The 25,976-nt window shown below is 37.1% G+C and overlaps 2 protein-coding genes across 2 annotated transcripts in view; one reads left to right on the forward strand and one right to left on the reverse strand.

Annotated features, from left to right (window-relative positions):
• Positions 1 to 5,937, forward strand: part of SPATA1 (spermatogenesis associated 1) — a 57,039-nt gene extending 51,102 nt beyond the window's left edge. The window contains exons 14-15 of the mRNA XM_032594330.1: positions 1,902 to 1,971; positions 5,852 to 5,937. Of these exons, the coding sequence (XP_032450221.1) occupies positions 1,902 to 1,924 (23 nt within the window). The 3' untranslated portion in view covers positions 1,925 to 1,971; positions 5,852 to 5,937. The remainder of the gene's footprint in view (positions 1 to 1,901; positions 1,972 to 5,851) is intronic.
• Positions 1,045 to 25,976, reverse strand: part of CTBS (chitobiase) — a 40,259-nt gene continuing 15,327 nt past the window's right edge. The window contains exons 2-7 of the mRNA XM_030324005.1: positions 21,540 to 21,678; positions 20,857 to 21,065; positions 5,832 to 6,000; positions 4,322 to 4,419; positions 3,877 to 4,038; positions 1,045 to 1,446 (exon numbers count right to left, since the gene is read on the reverse strand). Of these exons, the coding sequence (XP_030179865.1) occupies positions 1,255 to 1,446; positions 3,877 to 4,038; positions 4,322 to 4,419; positions 5,832 to 6,000; positions 20,857 to 21,065; positions 21,540 to 21,678 (969 nt within the window). The 3' untranslated portion in view covers positions 1,045 to 1,254. The remainder of the gene's footprint in view (positions 1,447 to 3,876; positions 4,039 to 4,321; positions 4,420 to 5,831; positions 6,001 to 20,856; positions 21,066 to 21,539; positions 21,679 to 25,976) is intronic.

Genomic DNA, 25,976 nt, shown 5'->3' on the forward strand with positions numbered 1-25,976 from the left:
GTGCGATACTTTATATAAATCATAAGTTATATATTTTTTTCGCTTTTCATGTGGGTTTCAAAAAATGTTTCAGGAACTATTAGATGTAAAAAAGCAAAACACTAGCTATTTGGTTATTTTTGAAGTTTTTAAGTCTATTACACATTTTACAGTACTATATTTTATAAAATAGTCTTAAAGTTTAATAGCAATATTTCATATTTATTAAAATGATTTAAAGAATCTATCTGCATTTAAATAGAGACCATTTATTCATTGTATTTGATTAAAAGCAATCTAGAAATTATAGTTTATAAATAGGGATATTGAATTTACATCCAGAGCTATGATAGAGATTAGTATCTAAGAATTCAAATTTTTAAAATTTTAGAAATACAAAGACAATAGTAATTCAACAAATACTATGGAAAATGGTTGGTTTCACTCTGTCATAAATAATTGGATAAATAGGAAGTATTCTCAATAACAGGTGACTGAATCATCATTTATTCCAAATGAGGGAAGAGGGTGAAATGTACAGAGAAGACAGGATTTATGTAAGTCCAGAGTTCAAGGATGCAGATTTTTAATAAGTGTAACACAATTGCCCTGAGGAAAAGAACAGAGACCTCTTTACATTGTGTGCAGAGAAAAAAGTTGAAAAACCAATGTCTTTAAATAATTAAAGGAAAAATTTAACAATGGGAAGAAATTATAGATGTTCATAAATGAAGGAATATTAATAGAATCATGTTCAACACTAAGTTTTTCCTGAAAGTTTCTGCTATAACCTCATAAAAATAATTTAGGTAAAAAATATTAGGTAGTTCTAACATACTAATTCAAAATATGACTTATATTTTATTTTTTCCTCTGGAGGCTTTCAGAGAATTTGAGTACTATATGAAATCAGGAAGCAGAAAAATTTTCGGAACAAAAAGTACAGAGCTAACTGCTTCTCAAAGACTAGGTTTTAAAAAATCTAGTCTAAGCAAATAATTTCCAATTCAAATTATACATATTTTAAAAATCAGCAATAAAATTCTGAAAACAATTTTTCCTAATTATAGTATTAAACACAGAAGAATAAATATAGCAAGTTGACTTCTTACCTTTGTTTTTAGATAACCAAAGCATTTATCTGCTTTTAATTGCTTTTAAATATGATAACTAAATTATATGACAAAAATGTATACATTTTCATCTCTTCAAGAAACGGATCTATTTATACAGATCATTTTTCTAAATCTTAGTTTGACAAAAGATGCTCATCTGTCACAGCTTTGGGTTTAAGACTTTCCACATTTCTTCGGTTTGCTGTTTGGCTACAGCATCTCCAGAGTAGTCAAGACAATTTGCGTGCCACATGCCAATGCCTCGTAAGCCATGCTTTTGTATGTATGCTGCCTTTAAAGAAATGCTCTGAGGGTTATCATACCACACTTGATGCAGATGGCCAGAAGAATCCTAGAAGAAGAAATTAAACTATTCAGCACAATATTAAATCCAATGACTCAAAAATGATACAATGAAATAAAGATTTTAGGGCACAGTATTTTCTGCTTCCATGATTCTGTATGTGATACCTTCTAGATATGATTGTGGTGAGTTCACAACAGAAGAGAACAAATGAACTTCATAATATATTCTATATGAAGTCCTTCTCATGCCCTAAGATTCCTTCCTTGGTCTGATCTGATGATTATCAACCAAGATGTATATCTGAAACACTTGTGTGGCTTTAAAAAATACAAACTACTGGGACCCACACCACATGAAAAAATCTTCAGGGCTGATGACAGGGCATACATTTGTTTTGTGTTTTGCCATTCCATTAGATAATTCTGATATGCAGACACAGTTAAGGAGGATCACTGCTCTGGTCCTCTAAGTCAGTTTATGTATTTTTTTTTCTTCTACAGTTCCTGGAAATGTGCCTAATTAAGAACTCAGCAGATGACTTCATCTGTGATGAATCAGTCATATCAAAAGGTAATGGGTGAGGAAAATATCTCCTTTTCCAGGTCTTACAGAATTGATTTTAAGAGCCTGTCGGGTGTGGATTCCGTGGGTAACTTATGCACACACATTTTTGTAGATGAGAAAATCTGAAAATGGTCTTATGCTCACCTTCCACCCTTTAAAGTCCTCCTCAGCATCAACTGCCTCTAGTACTAACACAGTCTCTCCTAGAAGGTAGATAAGCTATTGGATAAAAGAAAGAGAAAAGGAACAGAAAAACTAGGCAAAGGGTAAAGGAAAGGGGGAAAAGATAGGAAATAAAAAATAGAATCAACTGTGATTTTAAATAATTATACTGATTTTTATAGACATCTGGGAAACTTTTAAAGGCAATTCTCAATGGATGCCAGTAATAATTTTATTTATGGTAGCACCACTGGAATTAGGACTACTTTGCAGGACATTAGTCACTTGGTAAATGAATAAACTGGCATATTTTAGTAGGCTCATTTACTACAAGCATATTTTATATTCTATTTAAAATTTTAAATTGTGATTCACTATTAAAAGGCAACCTCTATGTAAATATAGAAATATTTATTTTTGCAGGTTCAGGGATGAATCCAAAGACACATATCTCTTTGCCATTATTTAGCGAGTACTTTGAGCCCTTTTGATACTGTTAAGAAATTTCAAATGCCTCAAAGTAGTGAAGGATGAAAGGATGAAAAACTGAGCATATGTAAAATTGATCTATTCATGATTAAGGCATACATATGCTTTTGGGAATATCGAGTGCATGATGAGGCTGCTATGGCTCAAACAGCGTAAGAAAGCAAAAACGATTCTCTTCAATCACAACAAGAAACTTGATTTTGGTTGCTATGGAATTTTACAATGAATGAAAAAGAGGAACAAAACAGTTTTATAGCTAAACTGTTGTCTAAAGTGCCATTAAATAAATGGCTTTCAAAAGGTTTATCAAAAGGCTTCCTGAATTGTAAAACCTTAAAGAATTTGTCGTATTCATTAAGGAAAAAAATAAGTCAGGGACTACAAAAAATAGTACCCAAGAGTGTAAAATAGTACACTGTTTGGCAAAGACAACTAGTTTAATGGGTATATAAAGGTATAGAAATCTCTACACCAAAGCTTTCTATATAATTGATACATATGTACATGCCTGTATAGCAAAATTTATTAAATATTTTTCATAAATTGGGACCAGGCCATTATTAAGGAATATAAATTCCTACTGGAATCAACTTACATCATATTTTAGGGCTCCTTTTACAGTAACAGAATCCAAAGTAAATTCAAAGATGGCTTGTAATTGAGGTGTGTGGAAAAGTTTGTATTATATTAAAGGTAAATTATGAAAAATATTACTTTTGCCTCTTTGTATGGCAATTACTATTTATCAAACACTACCTGACAGAATTGCTCTGGTCATTTCCTCTACTTCTTCAAGTTTCTGTTTGTAATATAATTTGTCTAATGTCACATAGTTTATACCATTTTCCACTGATTCCATGATGATGCATTCTTTATTCTCAGCCTCATGCCTCCCTATAAAAAACAGCCTCATCAGAACCTTTAGGCTACCTTGAAATGAAGGCTTACTGAGTGGTAACCTATTTTGGCCCAAAGCCACAGTTATACATAGCTGTCAATTATTACAGGAGATCCTGTTTGTGATATGCATGTTTTTATAACCTTATCTAACATGACAAGTGGCCCATGCAAAGAAGTTATATTATTAGCATAAGTTGAACTGCTCAGCTGGAAAGTAAAGTACCTGATTACAAGTTTACTCATCTAAACTCTATGTTGTACCCTAAAAGAAAACTTATGGAAATTCTTAATATCAAATATGTAATTATGAAAACATGCAGTTATGAAAATAGAATGTTCATAACTTGTGAAAAGTCTTACTTTATAGTTATAGTAAGAGGCCTGCTGATTTTTATCCCAGTGGCTTCCAGAAATAGAACTATTTACGTGCTTCATAATTATTTTATAGGGCACCTGCTGTCCTGAAGCAATACCACAAGAGGCCCTCCAGGAAGGGACTTTTGGAATGGTACAAACACGATCCTAGAAATATAAAATGTTCATGTTATACATTTATCAGTTAAGCAAATCTTAGAAACCCAATCAGAAAATGTAATCAAAAACTATTAGAAATAAAATATGTACTATAAACAACCTGACTATACCTAATAAAAGTAAAAAGAAAATATGTAACATTCAGAAACTTCCATGGGATTAAATAATTAAACGCTACCTTTTAGTCTCAAACTATGTTCATATACAAAACAAAACAGGCTCCAAAAATATAATAGAGAAAAAAATCATATAGGAAATAATCTGTTCTTACCTCCAATAGCTTTAGACAGGTATAGTCATAACCATACCAGGGGATACCCATTACAAGTTTCTCAGGGTTAATGCCGATCTTGATGTAGTCATCATACCCTAATCAAGTTGGGACGGAAAAGGCATATTTTTTCACTTTATATTCTACTAATGGGTTTATACAAGCTATTCAACCATTCGGAAGCTAAGTTTGAAAAAACAAGTACATTTATGCAAAATACCAATAGAGTGTTTCTCTAATATGACATAAGTGATTTGTTTTGAATATTAGAACACATTTAAAACAAGATCAAATTGAAGCAAAAAACTCATAAAATTTATTTCTAGGAAGAATGACACATTTCAGGAAAGCATGTTAATTGTGTATTAACTGCTAAGACATGATATAACTCTCTGGCAGGGATGGCCTCAGAATTTCATATAGCATATTTCTATAACATGGAACAATTGTGCTTTCTATAAGTATGAATTACAGCTAGGGACAAAAAATGTCCCCCAATTACTCTGTATTCAATCTATAGTTAGGAAACAAAGAAATATGAACAGATTCCTGGTCAGTCCCTGCTGTGCCCAATGCTGCAAAATGTTTTCCCACCCAAAGATGTTCCAAGATTATCAGAAAGTTGAATTAAGTAAATTTGCTGTTTTTAAGAGCCTTTATTGTGTACTGTTAAATATCCAAGAGAGGGGTACAGTATGCCTTATTTCACAAACATATTTGATAATGAGCCTAATATTGTTAGGACACAATTATCTCCTTTATGAAACACAGTTTGGAAAAATGAATTACTTTGTAGTTTTAACAGTTATTTTCCAAATTATAAGTGGCATATGCATATGATCAGATTATTAATTTGGACATGATGAGGCTAGGTTCTAAGATTTTTCTCTCTAAATTGAAAAATATTTTTTTATTAATCAATACTTAAAGCAGGGCCAATCATCTCAGAAAATTTCACTTGAGTCCAAAAGATACCAAGAAATCTTTTATTGAATTGGCTGCTGTGATATGAATGATAGATCAGAAGTACTCTTAATTCTAATAGAGATATAGCATGGGTGCTAATAATAAATGCCAAATAAGACAGTCCTCTATCAATCATGCACAGTAGCTACTCACATTATAACTATCTTTGCTATTAGCTAACATTGGTTATTTCAACAAAAATATGTCAAATTCTAGATAAGCAAATATCTCCTTTATGTAACTTTGGGAGAAAAGTTTTGACTTGAAGTTAGAACACCTGCTTGAGCCCCAACTAAATAATACTTAGTAGCAATACAAAGAGAACTTAACACTCATCATCCCATCTATAATAGAGGATTAATAATATATCTATCCCACAAAATTTTTAGAAGAATTAAGTGAAAACTTTATGTAAACTTGAAAGCTCCCCAAATTAAGTGATATTCATGTTTCAAGAAACCTTTACAAATGGAAAAGGTATACAAATGATTTAGAAATACTAAAATAACCTTAATGTTAAAGTGATCATTTTGTGGACTCTTACCAGTTAATGTCTCCTTATAGGGAGCATTGGCTGCTGCAATACATTCTGACAAGGCCGGACTTTGTTCATCATAAGACATCACAAAGAGAAAGTCACAAGCATCTGCAATTCCAGTGTAATTATAGCACCTGTCTTTGCACTTTGGAGACCAAGTTACATCAAAGGTTACCTGTGGAAAAACACGTACCATTTTATGTAACATGATCAAATATGCTTATTATGTCAGTTTTTTATTATATATATTTGCTTCATACTACCCAAGAAAAAAAGATCTATTTACGTATATGAACATAGGGTTCTATATGCTTATAGAAGTAGAACAGTTCTAAGATATTTTTACCCAGATGGGTTAACCCAGACATATATTTGGACAGATACAATGACCAGGAGCAGGGCACTGTGTAGAAGAGGAATTTTAAATGTCTTTAGAGGCTAGACTGGTACCTCAACTGATTGAAAGAAATAGACGTAATGACAATAGGGTGTAGATGGGTCACTAAGCAACTAAAGAATAAGCACAACTAAAATAATTCCAGTACAGAAGTTTTTAAAAATATTGTGTGGGCTAGATAGGTCATCTCTTGGTACAAGTTGACTGTCCTGGGTTGGGAGTCTAATATTCAATTATGTTACATGATAGGTTTAATCCAACATTACAGTTAAAGAAAGTGGTTTATGGCTATAGGGATAAACTAATCAACTCAAAATGTTGAACAAATCACTTAAATGTTATTTTATGGGAATATTCAAATAAAACCTGAATGATGAATTACCTTTAATTTTTGTAAGCCAGTCTTCAACAAAGATGAGTCTCTTTAAAATATTTATTGCCTTAACCAGATATTAATTTGCCTTATTTTATATATGGGCAAATGTTCTAAAACATCATTAAAGGTTTCTTTTTCCTTTAGATACTCATTAAACACATTAATTATTACAAAAATTAAGATAATGCAATTAAAATTTTTACACTTTGGCCAATTTATTGTCATAGAATTTTGACAAAGTCCTAAAAAGAGTTGTAATTCTCTATTAACACTAACAGAATCTCAGCTTTATAAGTACAAGCTTTCCTCAATAGCACTACAGCAAAATAGGTTATAAAGTGAATTTTTTACACATCCAATCCCATTTTATCACTGCTTCCTATTATAAAATGGAGCTATACTATAGTAACAGAGAAACCAAATGATCACCTCTAAAAAGGAAAATTTCAAATCCACTGTAGAAGTCCTTACCTCTCCTGAGCATTAGTACTTTTACCTGGGGCACCTGGGTGGCTTAGTCGGTTACGCATCTGATTCTTGATTTCGGCTCAGGTCATGACCTCACAGTTAGTGAGTTCGAACCCCACATCCAGTGAGCTTGAGCCCTGCTTCGTGTGAGGCTCACTTCTCTGTCTCTCCCTTTCTGTTTCTCTGCCCCTCATGGGATTCTCTCTCTCTTTGCCCTCATTCACTTGCACCCTCTCTCCCCCTCAGAAAAAAGAAAGACTATTTTTACCTGGATTTCCTGTCATGGTTAATCTCCTATTTTTGAGAAAGCAGCATTCGTATATTAGACAAATCAAAATGATTTTGGTTCTAGTTTTGGCTCTGTTATAACTAGGTCTGTGTCTCTAAAAACATCTGAATTGGTTTTCCTACCTGTAAAAAAATCATTGTGTGGAAAGAAATCTTCTGGCATATTTCTAGCTCTTTAATTCTAGGACCATAATTCTGTAGTCTTTTTTTTTATATATAGGCAAAATGAATTTTTTTTAAATATAAAATTTATTGTCAAATTGGTTTCCATACAACACCCAGTGCTCATCCCAACAGGTGCCCTCCTCAATACCCATCACTCATCCTCCCCCTCCCTCCCTCCCCCTCCTTAACCTTCAGTTTGTTCTCAGTTTTTAAGAGTCTCTTATGTTTTGGCTCCCTCCCTAACATTTTTTTTTCCCTTCCCCTCCTCCATGGTCTTCTGTTAAGTTTCTCAGGATCCACATAAGAGTGAAAACATATGATATCTGTCTTTCTCTGTATGACTTATTTCACTTAGCATAACACTCTCCAGTTCCATCCACGTTGCTACAAAAGGCCATATTTCATTCTTTCTCATTGCCACATAGTATTCCATTGCGTATATAAACCACAATTTCTTTATCCATTCTCAAATCAATGTGATACATCACATTAATAAAAGAGCATAATTCTGTAATCTTAATCATCATTTCCCCAAACCTCATTTCTCCTTCCAGACTCTATTTGTCTTTTTTCTTTTTTTTTTTTTTTTGGTGGCCAGTTTAAGAACTTTAGAGCTATTATCTGACTTCTCTCACACCCATAACTAATCTCCCATTTTCCTTTGGATGGCTTCTCATAACTGGTTCTGCTTCTTTCTTTCCATTAATTAATTCAATATTTATTGAACACTTCCTGAGTGTTAGGGTTATGCCATCATCCTAATCCAAACTATAAATCTCAAGTTATTAGACTTGGATTAGTATTTACTGGTTTCCATTTCTCCTCTAGACTATTATACATACTACTGTGGAATAACCTTCCCCACTTTCTACCATGTAACACACCACATACAGAATAAAATGCATATGCTTCAGTCTGACATTCTGGACCTTCCACAATCTGGCATGCTTTAGCAACTGTACCTTCCACTAATTTTGATACATGAATTTGACATAATAGGCCAAATTGTTCTAGTTGCCCCTCAAAATTGGAAATAGATACTCCTGTTGCAAAGTCTGCTCAATTTCTTCCTCCCTGCCCTTCCACTGTAGCATAATCTGGGCTAGCAAAGAGGTTGTTTCCCTTACACTAACTCTAATCTCTTAGTAACAGCAGTCTAGAAAATGAAGGAAATGTTTTCTGAGAACAAAATTTGTGAGGAGTATGTTGACCTGTGTACCAGGTATTTGCTATTCTTGATCTAAACTGTATTCGTCTGAGGAGGGAAGGTCCAAGATGGTGATGTAGGAAAACCCAGAAACCACCTGCTCCACAGACATACTAAATCTACATCTACTTATAGAGCAGTTCCTCTGAAAGAACTGACGACTGACTGAACAGCTTTTGCACAACAGAAGAGAAACACACCACCTAGAAGACAGCAAGAGAGATGTAGACACGGGTACAAAGGAAGTCCCCACCCCCCTGATGCTGCTACTTGCAGTGGGGAGGGATATATACTGGGAGACCATGAGAAGATTTACCTGCCTTGGGGTACAGGGGGAAAAAAGCAACTTTTTAATAAAAGATCAATTAGAGGGGCTCCTGGGTGGCACAGTTGGTTAAGCCTCTGACTTTGGCTCGGGTCATGATCTTACTGTTCATGGGTTCGAGCCCCGTGTCAGGCTCTGTGCTGACAGCTCAGAGCCTGGAGCCTGCTTCAGATTCTGTGTCTTCCTCTCTTTCTCTCTCTCTTAGCCCCTGCCCCACTTGTGCTCTATCTCTCAAAAATAAATAAATAAATATTCAATCAATTAGAATATACAAAATCTAGCCCTAGAACTCTGTCAAAAAGTGGGGGAGCTGCTAGAAATCTTTGGGTCAGAAGGGTTGGCAAGCACCAGGGTTTACATTCCCTCACTACCTTGACATCATGAACAGGAGCAGGGCCTGGGTGGGTACCCAAGGCAGCTTACCACTTCAGTAAGCCCTGGGCTCCTAGTCCACACCAGCCCTACCCATCCCACAAGGCAGATCGAATACGGTGCACATAAGACAACCCTGGTCAGCATTTACCATAGTTACAGCTGTCTCACCAAAGTGACAGAGGTGCATAACACCCTAAAACTTTCCAGGCCTGCACTGCTTTGGCTCTAGGCAATTTGCCAGGGCATTCTCCACCCAGAAAAGCACCCTGAGACACCCTGGCCTGTGCCTGCCTCGACTCCAGCCACCCTGCCAGAGTACCCATGCACAAATGTCCTGAGAAGTCTACCCACTTAAGCTTCACCTGTCCTGCCAAGGCACCCTCTGCACAAAGAACCCTGGGACTGTCCCAGCCTATGCCCACTTCAACTCTGACCATCTCACCAGGGTGGCCCCACCCTGCAGGGGAACTCATGCTAGCCACCACTCCAGCCAGCTGGCCAAAATTACCAGGTGCACACAGTCTACACAGGGGATGATTACACACACAGGACCATTCCTTCAAGTTTAGAAATAGCTGTTCTACCTAATTCATAGAAACAAACACAGAAAGTCAAGCAAAATGACAAAGAAGAATATGCTTCAAACAAAAGAATTCAGAAAAGGAACTAAATGAAATGAATATAAGCTATCTACCCAATAAAGACTCTAAAGTAATAGTCATAAAGATGCTCACCAGAGAAGAATGGATAGACTCAAAACATTAAGAGGAGACAGAAACTTTAAAAAAAAAAATCAGAGATGAATATGGTAACGGAGATGAAAGATACACAAGAGGGAATCAAGAGTGGATTAGAGGATGCATAAGAATGGACCAACAATCTAGAAGACAGGATAATGGAAAGCACTCAACCTGAACAGCAAAAAGAAAAAAAAAATTTTAATGGGGATATGGTAAGGAATATCTTGGACATCAAGTGAATAAGCATTCACATTCTAGGGGTTCCAGGAGGAGAAACAGGAGAGGAGGAGGGAGAGGAGGACAGAAAATTTATTTGAAGAAATAATAGCCAAAAATGTCCCTAACCTGGGGAAGGAAACAGACATCTAAGTTCAAGAATCAGAGAGTTCCAAATAAGATGAACTCAGGGAGGTACACAACAAGACAATAATCAAAGTGTTAAAAATTAAAGACATAATTTTAAAAGCAACACAAGGAGTTAGTTACATACAAGGGTTAAAGCTATTTGATGAGTTTTCAACAGAAACTTTATAAGCCAGAGAGAACTGGCATGATCTAGTCAAAGCACAGAAAGGGAAAAACTTCCAAGAATACTCTAACTGGCAAGTTTATCATTCAGAATTGAAGGGGAGAGAGAGTTTCCCAAACAAAAGTTAAAGAAATTTATCACCACAGTTATGAGAAATGTTCAAGGGACTTCTTTACATGTAAAGAAAAAGGCCATAATTAGAAGAAAATTATGAAAAATTTCACCAGTAAAAGGAAATACAATAAAGGTAGAACAATCACTTATGTAGCTAGTATGAAGGTTAATAGACAAAAGTAGTAAAATCAATTATATCTAAAAATGTAGTGATGGGGCTCACAGTAAAAAGACATAAAATGTGACAACATACATAAAATGAGGGGGAGAAAAATGAACTACGTACAAAATGTGTTTGAACATAACTGACCAACTTATTATAGACTGCCATATACTTAAGATATATGAACCTCTTGGTAACCACAAACCAAAAATCTATGATGGATACACAAAAAAATGGAGAAAGAAGTCAAAACATAACGCTAAAAAGTCACCCATCACAAAAAGAGCAAGAAGACAAAAACTACAAAACAATCAGAAAACAACAAAATAGCAGTAAGTACATACCTATCAATAATTACTATAAATGTGAATAGTCTAAATATTCCAATCAAAAGACAGAGTGACAGAATGGTTAAAAAAAAAAAAAAGACTCATTGATGTGTTCCTACAAGAGACTAATTTCAGACCTAAAACCACATATGGACTGAAAGTAACAGGATGGAAAAATACCCCATGCAAATGGAAGGAAAGAAAAAGGTGGGGCAATACTTATCTCAGACATAATAGACTTTAAAATAAGACTATAACAAGAAACAAAAATGAGCATACATAATGATGAAAGCATCACTCCAATGAGAGGATATAACAGTTGTAAATATGCACCCAACACTGAAGCACCTAACTACATAAAGCAAAACTTAACAGACCTAAAGGAAAAAATGGACAGTAATATAATAGTGGCAGGGGACTTTAAACCCAACGTACATCAATGGATTGATATTCAGACATAAAATCAACAGGGAAACAGTGGTTTTCAAGGACACATCAGACTAGATGGACTTAACGTATATATATATCTGTGTGGGTATGTGTATATAGATGTGTATACACAGAATACACAGTCTTTTCAAATGCAAACAGAACATTCTCCAAGATAGAGGATGTGTTAGGCCACAAAAACAAGTCTCAATAAATTCAAGAAAACTGAAATATCAAACATATTTTCCAACCACAAAGGAATGAAACTAAAATTCAATTACCAAAAAAAAAAAAAAAAAAAGAAAAGAGAAAAAACAAACACATGGAAGCTAAACAACATGCTATTACACAACAAATGGGTCAAAGAAATCAACTTTTTTATTATTTTTCTGATTTCTGAATAGTTATTTTTTTTTTCAACGTTTATTTATTTTTGGGACAGAGAGAGACAGAGCATGAACGGGGGAGGGGCAGAGAGAGAGGGAGACACAGAATCGGAAACAGGCTCCAGGCTCCGAGCCATCAGCCCAGAGCCCGACGCGGGGCTCGAACTCACGGACCGCGAGATCGTGACCTGGCTGAAGTCGGACGCTTAACCGACTGCGCCACCCAGGCGCCCCCTGAATAGTTATTTTTAATGTTACTATTGCAATAGTTTCAGGGTGCCACAAACCATGCCCATATAAAATGGCAAACAACCCATAATATTGTGTGTGTTCTGACTGAACCCAGTGGTTTTTGCCATGTCTCTGTCCCTCTGCTTGGGCATCCCTATTCCCTGAGACACAACAACATTTAAATTAGGCCAATTAATAACTCTACAATGGCCTCTAAGTGTTCAAGTGAAAGGAAGAGTCACATATCTCTCACTTTGAATCAAAAGGTAGAAATGATTAAGCTTAGTGAGGAAGGCATGTCAAAGCTGAGACAGACCAAAAGCTAAACTTTTTGTGCCAAACAGCCAAGTTGTGAAAGCAAAAAGTTCTCGAAAGAAATTAAAAGTGCTACTCCAGTAAGCACATGAATTATAAGAAAGTAAAAATTGTAAGAAAGTAAAAATTATAAGAAAGTAAAAGCCATATTGCTGATATGGAGAAAGTATTAATGGTCTAGATGGAAGATCAAACCAGCCAAAATTCCCTTAAGCCATAGTCTAATCCAGGGAGAAAGTCCTTAACTCTTCAATTCTTTGAAAGCTGGGAGAGGTGAGGAAGCAGCAAAAGAGAAGTTTGAAGCAGCAGCAGTTGGTTCATGAGTTTTAAGGGAAAAAAAACCTTTCTCCATAACATAAAAGTGCAAGGTGAAGCAAGAAGTGCTGATGTAGAAGCTGCAGCAAGTTATCCAGAAGATCTAGCTAAGATAATTAATGAAGGTGGCTACACTAAACAATAGATTTTCAAGATTGACAAAACAGCCTTTATTGGAAGAAGGCTGTTATCTAAGATTGGAAGAACATGTTATCTAAGGAATTCCATAGCTAGAAAGAAGTCAGTCAATTTCTGACTTCAAAGCTTCATAGGACAAAGTCTCTTGTTAAGGACTAAAATAGCTGGTGACTTTAAGCTGAAGCCAATTCTCATTCACCATTATGAAAATTCTAGGGCCCTTGAGAATTATGCTAAACCTGGAAGAGGGGGCCATGATGCTGGAGCAGCATGGAACTTTTTTTTTGCCTCTCTTATTTCTGAAATGCAGCTAGATCAACACCAAACTATCTTGCACACCTGGAAAACTGATTTGAGGATTAACACAACAATCTGCACAACTTGAACCACAGAACTTGGCAGTTACATGGCATGGAGAGATGAACTGGGGGGAGACAGAAGCCATAGAGGGTAGGGAGCTGTTTTTGCTTGTGGAGAGAGGACAGAGACAGGGGAGAGTACAGGAAAAGCACTCCCCCCCCAACCCCCAAAAGCAGATGGAGAGAAGGAGAAAGAGTGGACTGAACAAAAAAGAGAAAAAGGGACTGCAAGCCAAAAAAAAAAAAAAAAAAGGGGGGGGTGGGGGGAGAAAGTAGAAAGAGGGCTTATATACCATTAAGTCTCTATAAACAGGGGAGAACAGAGTCTGAAACTCTGCAGTTCAATACCTGGCGGAGCTCTGGTGGGAAGGGCAAATCCCCAGGAGCAGAGAGCAAGATCCGAGGGGTCCTGAGGGAACATGGGGAGAGGCGATTGGTAGAAGCTGTGTGGCCTCCCCACAGGCAAAGGTCCCAGCAGACCCTGGAGAGCAGCCACATTCGCTGGTGTTGGAACAAGGACATTAAGGGTGAAGCCCGGCACCAGGTGTGTGTTGTGATTTACCATAATCCCTGAAATGCTGCTGCTACATGATCATGAAAACTTTTTCTGGGGTGGGCTGGCACCCAGCTGCAGTCTCTGGGCATCTGCAGCAGTTACAGGTGCATGAACATTCCAGGGGGTGGGCTGGCACCCGGCCATTGCTCAGCGAGACCATCCCCCAGAGGGTTTGAGTGGGTCAAAGCCGCAGTCCCTCAGAAGTGAGGGGTTTGGAAACAGCCCCATCTGAGATAAAACTCTGGAGGGAGGTGCCCCTGGTGGTTGACGGCTTTGTCATGGACTGTGTAGAAGTGGGGAGTGGAAAGAAGCCAGAGACAAAGGAAGGATGCATGATTGCCAGTCAGTGAGAGCACAAAATTCTGATACTAGAGACTAGGTAGCTGGGTGACACCATTTTCACCCCTCCTGTGTAAGGGCATATATGCCTACACGTGTCACCCCAGTAAACTAAGCAGTGCCATCTAGTGGACAACAGAGCCATTACACCAAGCCCCGTCCAACTGGGCCAACCGCACTCTAGAGGAACACCACAAATCTCTCCACCTGCTTAGTTTACAGATTATAAAGTGCTTCATAGTTTGACTTCTAGGGGAAAATGGATGTAACTTCAATCGTATTTCATTCTGTTCGCTGGTCCCTCTATTCATTTTTTTTTTCTTTTTCTTTTCTTATTCTTGAATACAGAAAGAAAAAAATTATTTTTATTATCCGTTTTTATAAAAAAGATTTTTCTTTAATTTTTTCTTTTTTTTACTTTTTGTAAATTTTTGAAATTCTATTTTACTTTCATCATTTCACTTTATTCTATTTTATTGTATTCTTTTTTTAATTTTCGTTTTCCTTTTTTTCCCTTTTTTCTTTTCTTTCCCTTTTTTTTTAATTATGTCAAACTTCTTTCAACAACCAGACCTAAATATACCTACTATCTAACATCCTTTATTTGATTTTTTGTGTGTGCTGTTTTTAAGTTTTTAAGTTTTATTTTTTAATTTTTTATTTTATTAATCCTTTTTTTCCTTCAAAATGATGAAACAAAGGAATTCACCCCAAAAGAAAGAACAGGAAGAAATGACAGCCAGGGACTTAACACAGATACAAGCAAGATGTCTGAACCAGAATTTAGAATCTCGACAAGAAGAATACTAACTGGGGTTGTAAAAAGCATAGAATTCCTTTCTGCAGAGATAAAAGAAGTAAAATCTAGTCAGGATGAAATAAAAAATGCTATAACTGAGCTGCAATCTTGAATGGTTCCCATGGCAGCAAGGATGGATGAAGCAGATCAGCGAATCAGCAGTACAGAGGACAAACTTATGGAGAATAATGAAGCAGGAAAAAAAGAGGGAAACTGAGGCAAAAGAGCATGATATAAGAATTAGAGAACTCAGTGACTCATTAAAAAGGAATAACATCTGAATCTTAGGGGTCCCAGAAGATGAAGAGAGAGAGAAAGGGGTAGAATGGTTATGTGAGCAAATCATAGCAGAAAACTTTCCTAACCTGGGGAAAGACACAGGCATCGAAATCCAGGAAGCACAGAGAACTCCCATCAGATTCAACAGAGGACAAACTTATGGAGAATAATGAAGCAGGAAAAAAAAGAGGGAAACTGAGGCAAAAGAGCATGATATAAGAATTAGAGAACTCAGTGATTCATTAAAAAGGAATAGGGGCGCCTGGGTGGCTCAGTCGGTTGAGCGTCCGACTTCGGCTCAGGTCATGATCTCGCACTCCGTGAGTTCAAGCCCCGCATCGGGCTCTGTGCTGACAGCTCAGAGCCTGGAGCCTGTTTCAGATTCTGTGTCTCCCTCTCTCTCTGGCTCTCCCCCCGTTCATGCTCTGTCTCTCTCTGTCTCAAAAATAAATAAATGTTTTATTTATTTATTTATTTTTAAATTTTTTTTTTCAACATTTATTTATTTTTGGGACAGAGAGAGACAGAGCATGAACGGGGGAGGGGCAGAGAGAGAGGGAGACACAGAATCGGAAACAGGCTCCAGGCTCTGAGCCATCAGCCCAGAGCCCGACGCGGGGCTCGAACTCACGGACCGCGAGATCGTGACCTGGCTGAAGTCGGACGCGTAACCGACTGCGCCACCCAGGCGCCCCAATAAATAAATGTTTTAAATAAATAGGAGTAACATCTGAATCTTAGGGGTCCCAGAAGATGAAGAGAGAGAGAGAAAGGGGTAGAAGGGTTATGTGAGCAAATCATAGCAGAAAACTTTCCTAACCTGGGGAAAGACACAGGCATCGAAATCCAGGAAGCACAGAGAACTCCCATCAGATTCAACAAAAACCGGCCATCAACAAGGCATATCATAGTCAAATTCACAAAATACTCAGGCAAGGAAAGAATCATGAAAGCAGCAAGGAAAAAAAAGTCCTTAACCTACAAGGGAAGACAGGTCAGGTTTGCAGCAGACCTATCCACAGAAACTTGGCAGGCCAGAAAGGAGTGGCAGAATGTATTCAATGTGCTGAATCGGAAAAATATGCAGCCAAGAATTCTTTATCCAGCAAGACTGTCATTCAAAATAGGAGAGATAAAAAGTTTCCCAGACAAACAAAAATTAAAGGAATTTGTGACAACTAAACCAGCCCTGCAAGAAAGTTTAAAGGGTACACTCTGAGGGGAGAAAAAAAAAAAGGAAAAAAATATTCCAAAAGCAACAAAGACTAAAAGGACCAAGAACACCACCAGAAACTCCAACTCTATAGGCAACATAATGTCAATAAATTAATATCTTTCAGTACTCTAAACGTCAATGGACTCAATGCTCCAATCAAAAGAAATAGGGTAACAGAATGGATACGAAAACAAGATCCATCTATATGCTGTTTACAAGAGACCCATTTTAGACCTAAAGACACCTTCAGATTGAAAATAAGGGGATAGAGAACCATCTAACATGCTAATGGTCGCCAAAACAAAGCTGGAGTAGCCATACTCATATCAGACAATCTAGATTTTAAAATAAAGACTGTAGGGGCGCCTGGGTGGTGCAGTCAGTTAAGCGTCCGACTTCAGCCAGGTCACGATCTCGCGGTCCGTGAGTTCGAGCCCCGCGTCGGGCTCTGGGCTGTATGGCTCAGAGCCTGGAGCCTGTTTCCGATTCTGTGTCTCCCTCTCTCTCTGCCCCTCCCCCATTCATGCTCTGTCTCTCTCTGTCCCAAAAATAAATAAACGTTGAAAAAAAAAATTAAAAAAAAAAAAAGAGGTGAAAAATCTATACACTGAAAACTACAGAAAGCTTATAAAAGAAATTGAAGGCGGCACAAAAAAAATGGAAAAATATTCCAAGCTTATGGATTGGAAGAACAAATTTTGTTAAAATGTCAATACTACCCAAAGAAATCTAAATATTCAATGCAATTCCTATCAAAATAACACCAGCATTCTTCACAGAGCTAGAACAAACAATCCTAAAATTTGTATGGAACCAGAAAAGACCCTGAATAACCAAACTAATCCTGAAAAAGATAACTAAAGCTGGAGGCATCACAATCCTGGACTTCAAGCTGTATTATAAAGCTGTAATCATCAAGACAATATGGTACTGGCACAAAAACAGACACGTAGATCAGTAGAATAGAGAACCCAGAAATGGACCCACAAACACATGGCCAACTAATCTTTGACAAAGCAGGAAAGAATATCCAGTGGAATAAAGATAGTCTCTCCAGCAAGTGGTGCTGGGAAAACTGGACAGCAACATGCAGAAAAATGAACCTGGACCATTTTTTGCACCATACACAAAAGAAACTCAAAATGGATGAAAGACCTAAACATAAGACAGGAAGTCATCAAAATCCTAGAGGCGAAAGCAGGCAAAAACCTCTTTGACCTTGGCCACAGCAACTTCTTATTCAACACGTCTCCAGAGGCAAGGAAACAAAAGCAAAAATGAACTACTGGGACCTCCTCAAAATAAAAAGCTTCTACACAGCGAAAGAAACAATCAGCAAAACTAAAAGGCAACCAACGGAATGGGAGAAGATATTTGCAAATGACATATCAGATAAAGGGTTAGTATCTAAAATTTATAAAGAACTTCCCAAACTCAAGACCCAAACAACAAATAATCCAGTGAAGAAATGGGTAAAAGACGTGAATAGACACTCCTCCAAAGAAGACATCCAGATGGCTAACAGACACATGAAAAAATGCTAAACATCACTCATCATCATGGAAATACAAATTAAAACCACAATGAGATATCATCTCACACCAGTCAGATTGGCTAAAATTAACAACTCAGACAACAACAGATGTTGGAGAGGATGCAGAGAAAGAGGATCTCTTTTGCACTGCTGGTGGGAATGCAGACTGGTACAGCAACTCTGGAAAACAGTATGGAGGTTCCTCAAAAAATTAGAAATAGAACTACCCTATGACCCAGCAATTGCACTACTAGGTATTTATCCAAGGGATACAGGTATGCTGTTTCAAAGGGCCACATGCACCCCAATGTTTATAGCAGCTCTATCAACAATAGCCAAAGTATAGAAAGAGTCCAAATGTCCATCAACAGATGTATGGATAAAGAAGATGTGGCACACATATATATAATGAAGTATTACTAAACAAAAAGAATGAAATCTTGCCATTTGCAACTATGTAGATGGAACTAGAAGATTATGCTAAACGAAGTAAGTCAGTCAGAGAAAGACAAATATCATAAGACTTCACTCATATGAGGACTTTAAGATACAAAACAGATGAACATAAGGGAAGTAAAAATAATATAAAAACAAGGAGGGGGACAAAACATAAGAGACTCTTAAACACAGAGAACAAACTGAGGGTTGCTGGAGCGGTTGTGGGTGGAGGGATGGGCTAAATGGGGCAGGGGCATTAGGAAGGACATTTGTTGTGATGAGCCTTAGGTATTTATACATAAGAGATGAATCACTGGCATCTCCTCTTGAAATCATTATAACACTATATGCTAACTAACTTGGATGTAAATTAAAAAATAAATAAATTTTAAAAATTATGCTATATCCACTCTGTGCTCTATAAATGGAACAAAGTCTGGATGAAGGCACACCTGTTTACAATATGGCTTAGTGAATGTTTTAAGCCTACTGTTGAGACCTACTGAAGAAAGTTTCTATTCAAAATATGACTGCTCATTGACAATGTACCTGGTCACTGAAGAGCTCTGATGGAGATGGACAATGAGATAAATTTTGTTTTCATGCCTGCTAACACAGCATCCATTCTGCAGTCAATGGATCAAGGAGTCATTCCAAATTTCAAACGTTATTATTTAAGAGACATATTTAGTAGGACTATAGCTGCCATAGACAATGATTCTGCTGAAGGATCTGGGAAAAGCTAATTGAAAACCTTCTGGGAAGGATTCACCATTCTAGATGCCATTAAGAACGTTCGTGATTCATGGGAAAAAAAAATATCAACATTAACAGGAGTTTGGAACAGGAGGGTTGATACCCACCCTCACTGAAGACTTTGAGGGGTGTAAGACTTTAGTGGAGGAAGTAACTACAGATGTGGTGGAAACATTAGGAGAACTAGAATTAGAAGTACAGCCTAAAGATGTGATTGAATGGCTGCAATCTCATGTAAAACTTTCACAGCGGAGGAGTTGCTTCTTGTGGATGAGAAAGTGGTTTGAGATGGAATCTATTCCTGGTGAAGATGCTGTGAATATTGTTGAAATAACAAAAGGTTTATAATATTACATGAATTTAGTCAATAAAGCAGGAGCAGAGTTTGAGAGGATTGACTCCAATTTTGGAAGTAGTTCTATTGTGGATAAAATGCTAGTAAACCACATTGCATGCTACGGAGGAATTGTTCATCAAAGGAGGAGCTGATCAGTGCAGCAAACTTCACTGCTGTCTTATTTTAAGAAATTGCCACAGCCACCCCAAACTTCAGCAACCAACACCCTGATCAGTCACAGCCATCAACATCGAGGCCAGACTGTCCCCCAGCAAAAATATTACAACTTGGTGAAAAGCTCAGATGGTGGTTTGCATTTATAGCAATGAAGTATTTTTTAATTAAGGTATTTACATTATTTTTCAAACATACTATTGCACACTTAATAATAATTGACTACAGTACAGTGTAAACATAACTTATATGCACTAGAAGGCCAAAAAAATTCATTTAACTTGCTTTATTGCAGAGAGAGAGAGTGTATGTGTGTTTAAATACTCTTGGTTATCTTGTTATGAGGCCAGGTTTGAGATCACTGATCCAGGGCCACATTATCTTTTGTTACCTATATATTGCCTGTAAATATGCCTTTTGCTCTTTTAGCAAAAAGCTAAAAGATCTTCTGCTCTAATCATGCTCACTATGGCAGTGGGGAAGCCTTTTGCCATAGCTCTGTCAAGTTCTATAGAGTTAGTCCTTTGAGACTTATTGGACCTCAGTTTGCAAGTAATCAGAGCCTATGAAGCAAGTGACTTCCCCAAACTACCTCTACTCTTAGACAAGAGGGATTTCTGTCCTGCACTGATGAAAGCAGGGCCTGGATGGCTAAGCACTTTCTGATTCTTGCCAATCCAGTTGCCTATTTAATATCTCTAACCTTGCTGCAAGACAAGTAGGTCGGGCATTCTCAATGTTGTATTGTGCTATGAATAGAAAACAGATTTAGCACTTTAAAATTCTGTAAAACTTCTCTAATTAAGAACCTCAAAAGTTCCAGAAAATATTTTTAGGATATATGTGCTGAAATTCTTTCCTACTCAATAAAGCTGAGATTCTATTAGTCATACCTTCATGAATACATTTTGATAGAGAAAATGAGTTTCCAAAAAGTAGCAAATGAATTTTTACCTGTGATCCCTTAATTTCACGATGGAAAGAGTCTGTGGCTTCTTTGACTAAAGCAGTTAATGCATAATATTCAGGTGAAAAACAATTAGCTTCTTGCTCTATGTCTATATTCATTCCGTCCATATATTGTGCTTTGGCCAACTTAACTTTTTGAGCTATCCAGGATGCTCTGAAAGTAGGATCAATTATATCTTTTAAGGGTATATCTCCTATGGAAGAAATATACATCTTTTGTGCACATGTGCTTTTCATAGTTTAATGAAATTTATTTCACAACACCTTAAAACATCTTATTATCTTGGAATACTAAGCCCCCAATTTAAGTTTTCCAAATAGAGAAATAATATACCAAAATAGAAAGTCATTACTCAATCTCCAAAATAACCATTATGAATAACTAGTAAAATCATTCTCAAATTAGAAGTAGAAATTGTAGACTGACTAGCTAAAAGTCATCAGGCTAATTAGGATTCACATTTTGCTCAAAATCAGAGTGGTTTATTTAATTCTTTAAAAATAACTATCTGTGAAATGAATTAAACAGTATCTGAGATTAATTTTAGGATGATAAAGCACATACCAGATAAACACGAAAAGGGAATTTTTTGGAAAGTCAGGATGACAAGAAATGCAAGTAAACTTACCAATTGGCTGGACACATCTAGTGAAAAACTGTTACCCACCTTTTAGCACTACTCTGGCTCCGTGTGAATGAGCATAGCACATAAGTTCTGGATCATATTTTCCAAAAATTACCACAGTTGTAATCTGTGACCAGTCATAAAATTTCCAAGTTTTATATCCAACATCAAACACAAAGACCTGCCAAAACAACAAAGATAAGCATCATTGCTTAAATCAAAGAGAATACAATGCTGACCACCCAAAATAACATTAAACACTGATCATATACCAGGCACTGAGAGTACAACAGTGAACAAGACATAGGTGTCCCAGTATCATTGGTGGCAGGGGAAATTAACCAGGCCTCGAAAGTTGGGCTAGAGAGAAATGTGGAAGGAGCCAAGGCCTAGCGGCAGAGAAAGCATGGTGATTCTGCAACTCAGTATTGAGTATAGCTGACACCTAGGATTTGGAAGGAGACAGCAGTAAAGAACCAAAGAGATCTAGGCAGGGTTAAGTCATGAAAGGCCTTATAAGCCCTCTTGAGAAATTAGCATATTATCCTGAGAGAAAGGGTTTTAAAAGAATGTATTCATGTTAAGTATGCATTTACATATGCATTTTAGAAAAATTCCTTCAGCTGAAATGGGAAGAGAGGCTAAAACTGGAAGCAGCACTGCTGACAGGAAAGCTGTTGGAAGAATCCAGGCAAAACATGAAGGTGACCTCAGTTAAAATTGTGGAGCAGCAGAGATAAGCCAGATAAATGAACAGATCTGGAAGATCCTAAGGGCAAAATTAACAGAATTCTGTGATGATTGAATGAGTAAAGTAAAAGAAAGGGAGGTTGATTCATATTGAAGTTTCTGGCTGCAGCAGCTGGAGCCACTGCCTCTATGCAAACGCACCAGATAATTGCATTTACTACGAATGGTTTTTGGTGAAACAAACTTCTTAAGAAGTCCTCAAGTTCTAAGGTGGTGGATGTTATGCTTCACCAGTATTTTCCCTTCACAGATAATTCTAGAAGCACAGAAGTCTCACTGATAATTTCATTACAAATAAAGTTTTAATTCACTGATTTAGCAAATATTTATTGAATTCCAATAAGGTATGGGGAATGCACCTCGCTAGACATTAGTGACAGAAGTTAAAGAAACCAGGTCCTTTAGCTGTTCAATTACAATAGTGTCAAGGGCTGCATGGAAATGCAAGAGGCCATGACACCATATGAAGGGGGCCTGCTACCCTGGTAGGGCAGGGTAGAGCTACACACTTTGGGGGAAAACTGAAATCTGGGTAATGATCTGGACACGATGGAAGGTTACCCATGAACAAAAAAAGAGCGTTCTCAGGAGAGAACCAAAAGATCAATGTGGCAAGATCAAGTAGGGCTTTGTAGATACTCAGAATTTTGTATTTTACCCTGAGATGTAATGGGAAGCCATTAGAGTGTTTAAGCAGGGGAGGGACATAAAATTTGCATTAATAAATGAGAAAGAGGGAGAGATCAATAATCACTGGGCCACTATGAGGAGAATGGAAGGGGGAGGGGAGGTATAATAGTTAAAACAGACATTTCTTAATCTTCTCAATTTAAAAAAATTATTTCATTTTTATTCATTTCTGTTTTCAGAATTATTTCATTTCTGTTATTTCATTCTGTTATTTCATTTCATTTCATTATTTCATTTCTGTTTTCAGAATTAACTATGTATAATCCATTTTTCTCCTAGGTAACTTCCCACTAAAATAAAAATTACAGAATGTGAAATTGGAATGGCCATTATTTTTTGGAGTTTTTAGATGCATATTTACATCACAAACCTTATCCCCTATTTTAATTCCAATAATTAAGATTGAATTTGTTTTTAAAAATACTGAAAGCTTGGGACATAATACAAATCCTAAAAATATAGCTGGATGAATCAACTGAAAGTATAAGGGAAAAAAGAGCAATGTCGTCTGTGTTTGAAGAATATAGGTCAGTAAAGAAAAAAACCATGAACTTACAAATGAACAAAATTTTTCTTCTTTGCATAATTGATTTTCCAAATGCCCACATACACTGCCCAATCCATGAAGAGGTATTGAGCGCTACAGGAAGTCTTTCAGATGTTAGGTTTCCACACTGAGTAGGTTCTTTATAAACACTTTACCACCTTTACTTACCTTAAGCAATGTACATATGCCTTTTTACTGGCATTTAAATGCCTTGCCTCAAAATCAGTTAGATTAAGAACTGGAAATTGTCCCTATCTTTACAATAGAATTGCTCTTTACACTGTTAGCCATAAAAATAAAAACTACCAGTTATTTTACCAGCAAAAAACTGCGTTTAGCTGGGACAAGCAAGCTATGGCAACAGCACTGGTAAATCTGCAGAACAAAGGAGAAGAATGCTCTTTTATAGAGGAAAGGAGGAAAGTGAGAAGGCTATTATAAACACAAAGTCAATCAGAATATACTGGAAGCTTGAAGTATGGTGGCGTTTGGTTGGCTGAGTTATGACAGTCTAATTGCTTGGGCATTAATGGGGCAGGAGGAAATCCTTTCTCTTGCTAAGATAATAAAGTAGTATCCATGTGCAGGGTACCTCTGCTCTTCCCCATTGGGTCTTCAATCGATGACAGGTAGGACATCAGAGCTCCCTCTGCCAGTCTCCCAACTCCAGTCTAAATGAGGTTTCTTTTTATTAATTTTCACACTTCCCACTTTTGATCAAGATCCTTTTTTGAAAGCATCACTGATCAAGAGGCAAGTTTTCCACATTTAGTGATGTTGTCCCTAATACCTGGAAGGATCTTCCCTGATTGTCACATCCTGTATTAGAGGGAAAGTACCGCTATAGTTGGAAAGCACTTCAGGCCACATTTGAGTAACAAGAAAGATTAGGAGAGAGAAACTCAGGTATTCCCACCTAAAGTCTGTATCCATTCAAGGTCCTTACTATTGGAAATAATCTCGAAGAGTTGAGCCAGCATCACATTACTGGATACAACATTTTTTTTTAAAGTCCAACAGGCCACAAAGTATGAAATTTAATTATACAAAGAGGAAGTAACATAACAACTCCAAATTGTATAATGATTCTAAACCAGGACACTAGGTCTAGAAGTAGCCACAGAAATATTTACTGACACTTATTCCAATTTAGGGGAGAAAGGTTCTTCCTATGTAGGCAGAGGTGGAGTCATGTATGCCTCCTGGAAGGCTCCACTTAAAGAAACCATGAAAACAGGAACACCTAGGTGGCTGAGTTAAGCATCTGACTTTGGCTCAGGTCATGATCTCACAGTTTGGGGTTCAAGTTTCACATTGGGCTCTGCACTGACAGTGGAGAGCCCACTTTGGCTCCTCTGTTTCCCTCTCTCTCTGCCCCTTCCCCCTCAAAAATAAACATTTTTTTAAAAACTAAAAAAAAAGAAACCATGAAAACAGAATCATAAATGCTGCAAGCCCACGGTAAAGGAATTAACTGAGGCATCTTGAGAAGTTACAGTGTAGGTGTAAACTTGAAGCAAGGGCTGACGAATTTTTTGTAAAACAGCACAACTTGAAAGATGTTTTAAAACAGTATTCTTATCTCAAAAGACTGTTTGGAACCAAATGTGTTACTGAAAATACAGGTTGGGGGTGCCTGGGTGGCTTAGACTGTTAAGCATCCAACTTGATTTTGTTTCAGGTCATGATCTCATGGTTCATGAGCTTGAGCCCAGCATCAGGCTCTGTTTGAGATTCTCTTTCCCCCCTCTCTCTGCCCCTCCCTTGCTTATGCTCTCTCCCTCAAGATAAATAAGCTAAGAAAGAAAGAAAGAAAGAAAGAAAGAAAGAAAGAAAGAAAGAATCTGTAAGGCTGCAAACTCAGAAACCATGAATCTGGATAAGAATCCAATGTCAGTTAATAGTTCAGATGAAATTGTGAATTCTGAACTTTCTACCTTTCAAAAATAAAGTGAACAAGTAGCTTGTCCCAGGAGCATGATAAGGCTCTTTCCAAAAAGCTATAATCAAAAGAAGAGGGTTCCCCCTTCCACAAGGGCTTGGGAAATACAGATGAGGTATTGTCTTCCCACAAAAAAAGACAGAAGACAACAGTGAGAAAAAGGTATACAGGCCTGGTCCAGACATCTTGGGAAAGCTGTCTTGCCAGATGCCATCCGCTTTAATTCCAGGAAATCTTAACTTTCACGTCATTAGATGTATGCGGGTCCGGTCATGGTTTGGTGCTTTCTTTAGATATGTCATGTGAATCTATTCCCTGGAGTTTTGTGGCATAAGGCTTGGTTTGCAGTTCCTGATAAGGAAGGGCCTTTCCAATGAGGTAGAAGACTCTCTATGGAGGTGGGGTTTTTTTGTTTTTTGTTTTTTTCCCAACAAAATCTCCAGGTTGCAAGATGTGATGATGTTTCAGGTCACCTTCTCCTGAGGGTGCATGGTAAAAAGATTGCTCTACCTAAGTATGGTTATTTTTGAACCCAGAAGATGACCTAAAG

This window comes from Lynx canadensis, chromosome C1 (assembly GCF_007474595.2).
Source record: "Lynx canadensis isolate LIC74 chromosome C1, mLynCan4.pri.v2, whole genome shotgun sequence".
NCBI lineage: Eukaryota > Metazoa > Chordata > Mammalia > Carnivora > Felidae > Lynx > Lynx canadensis.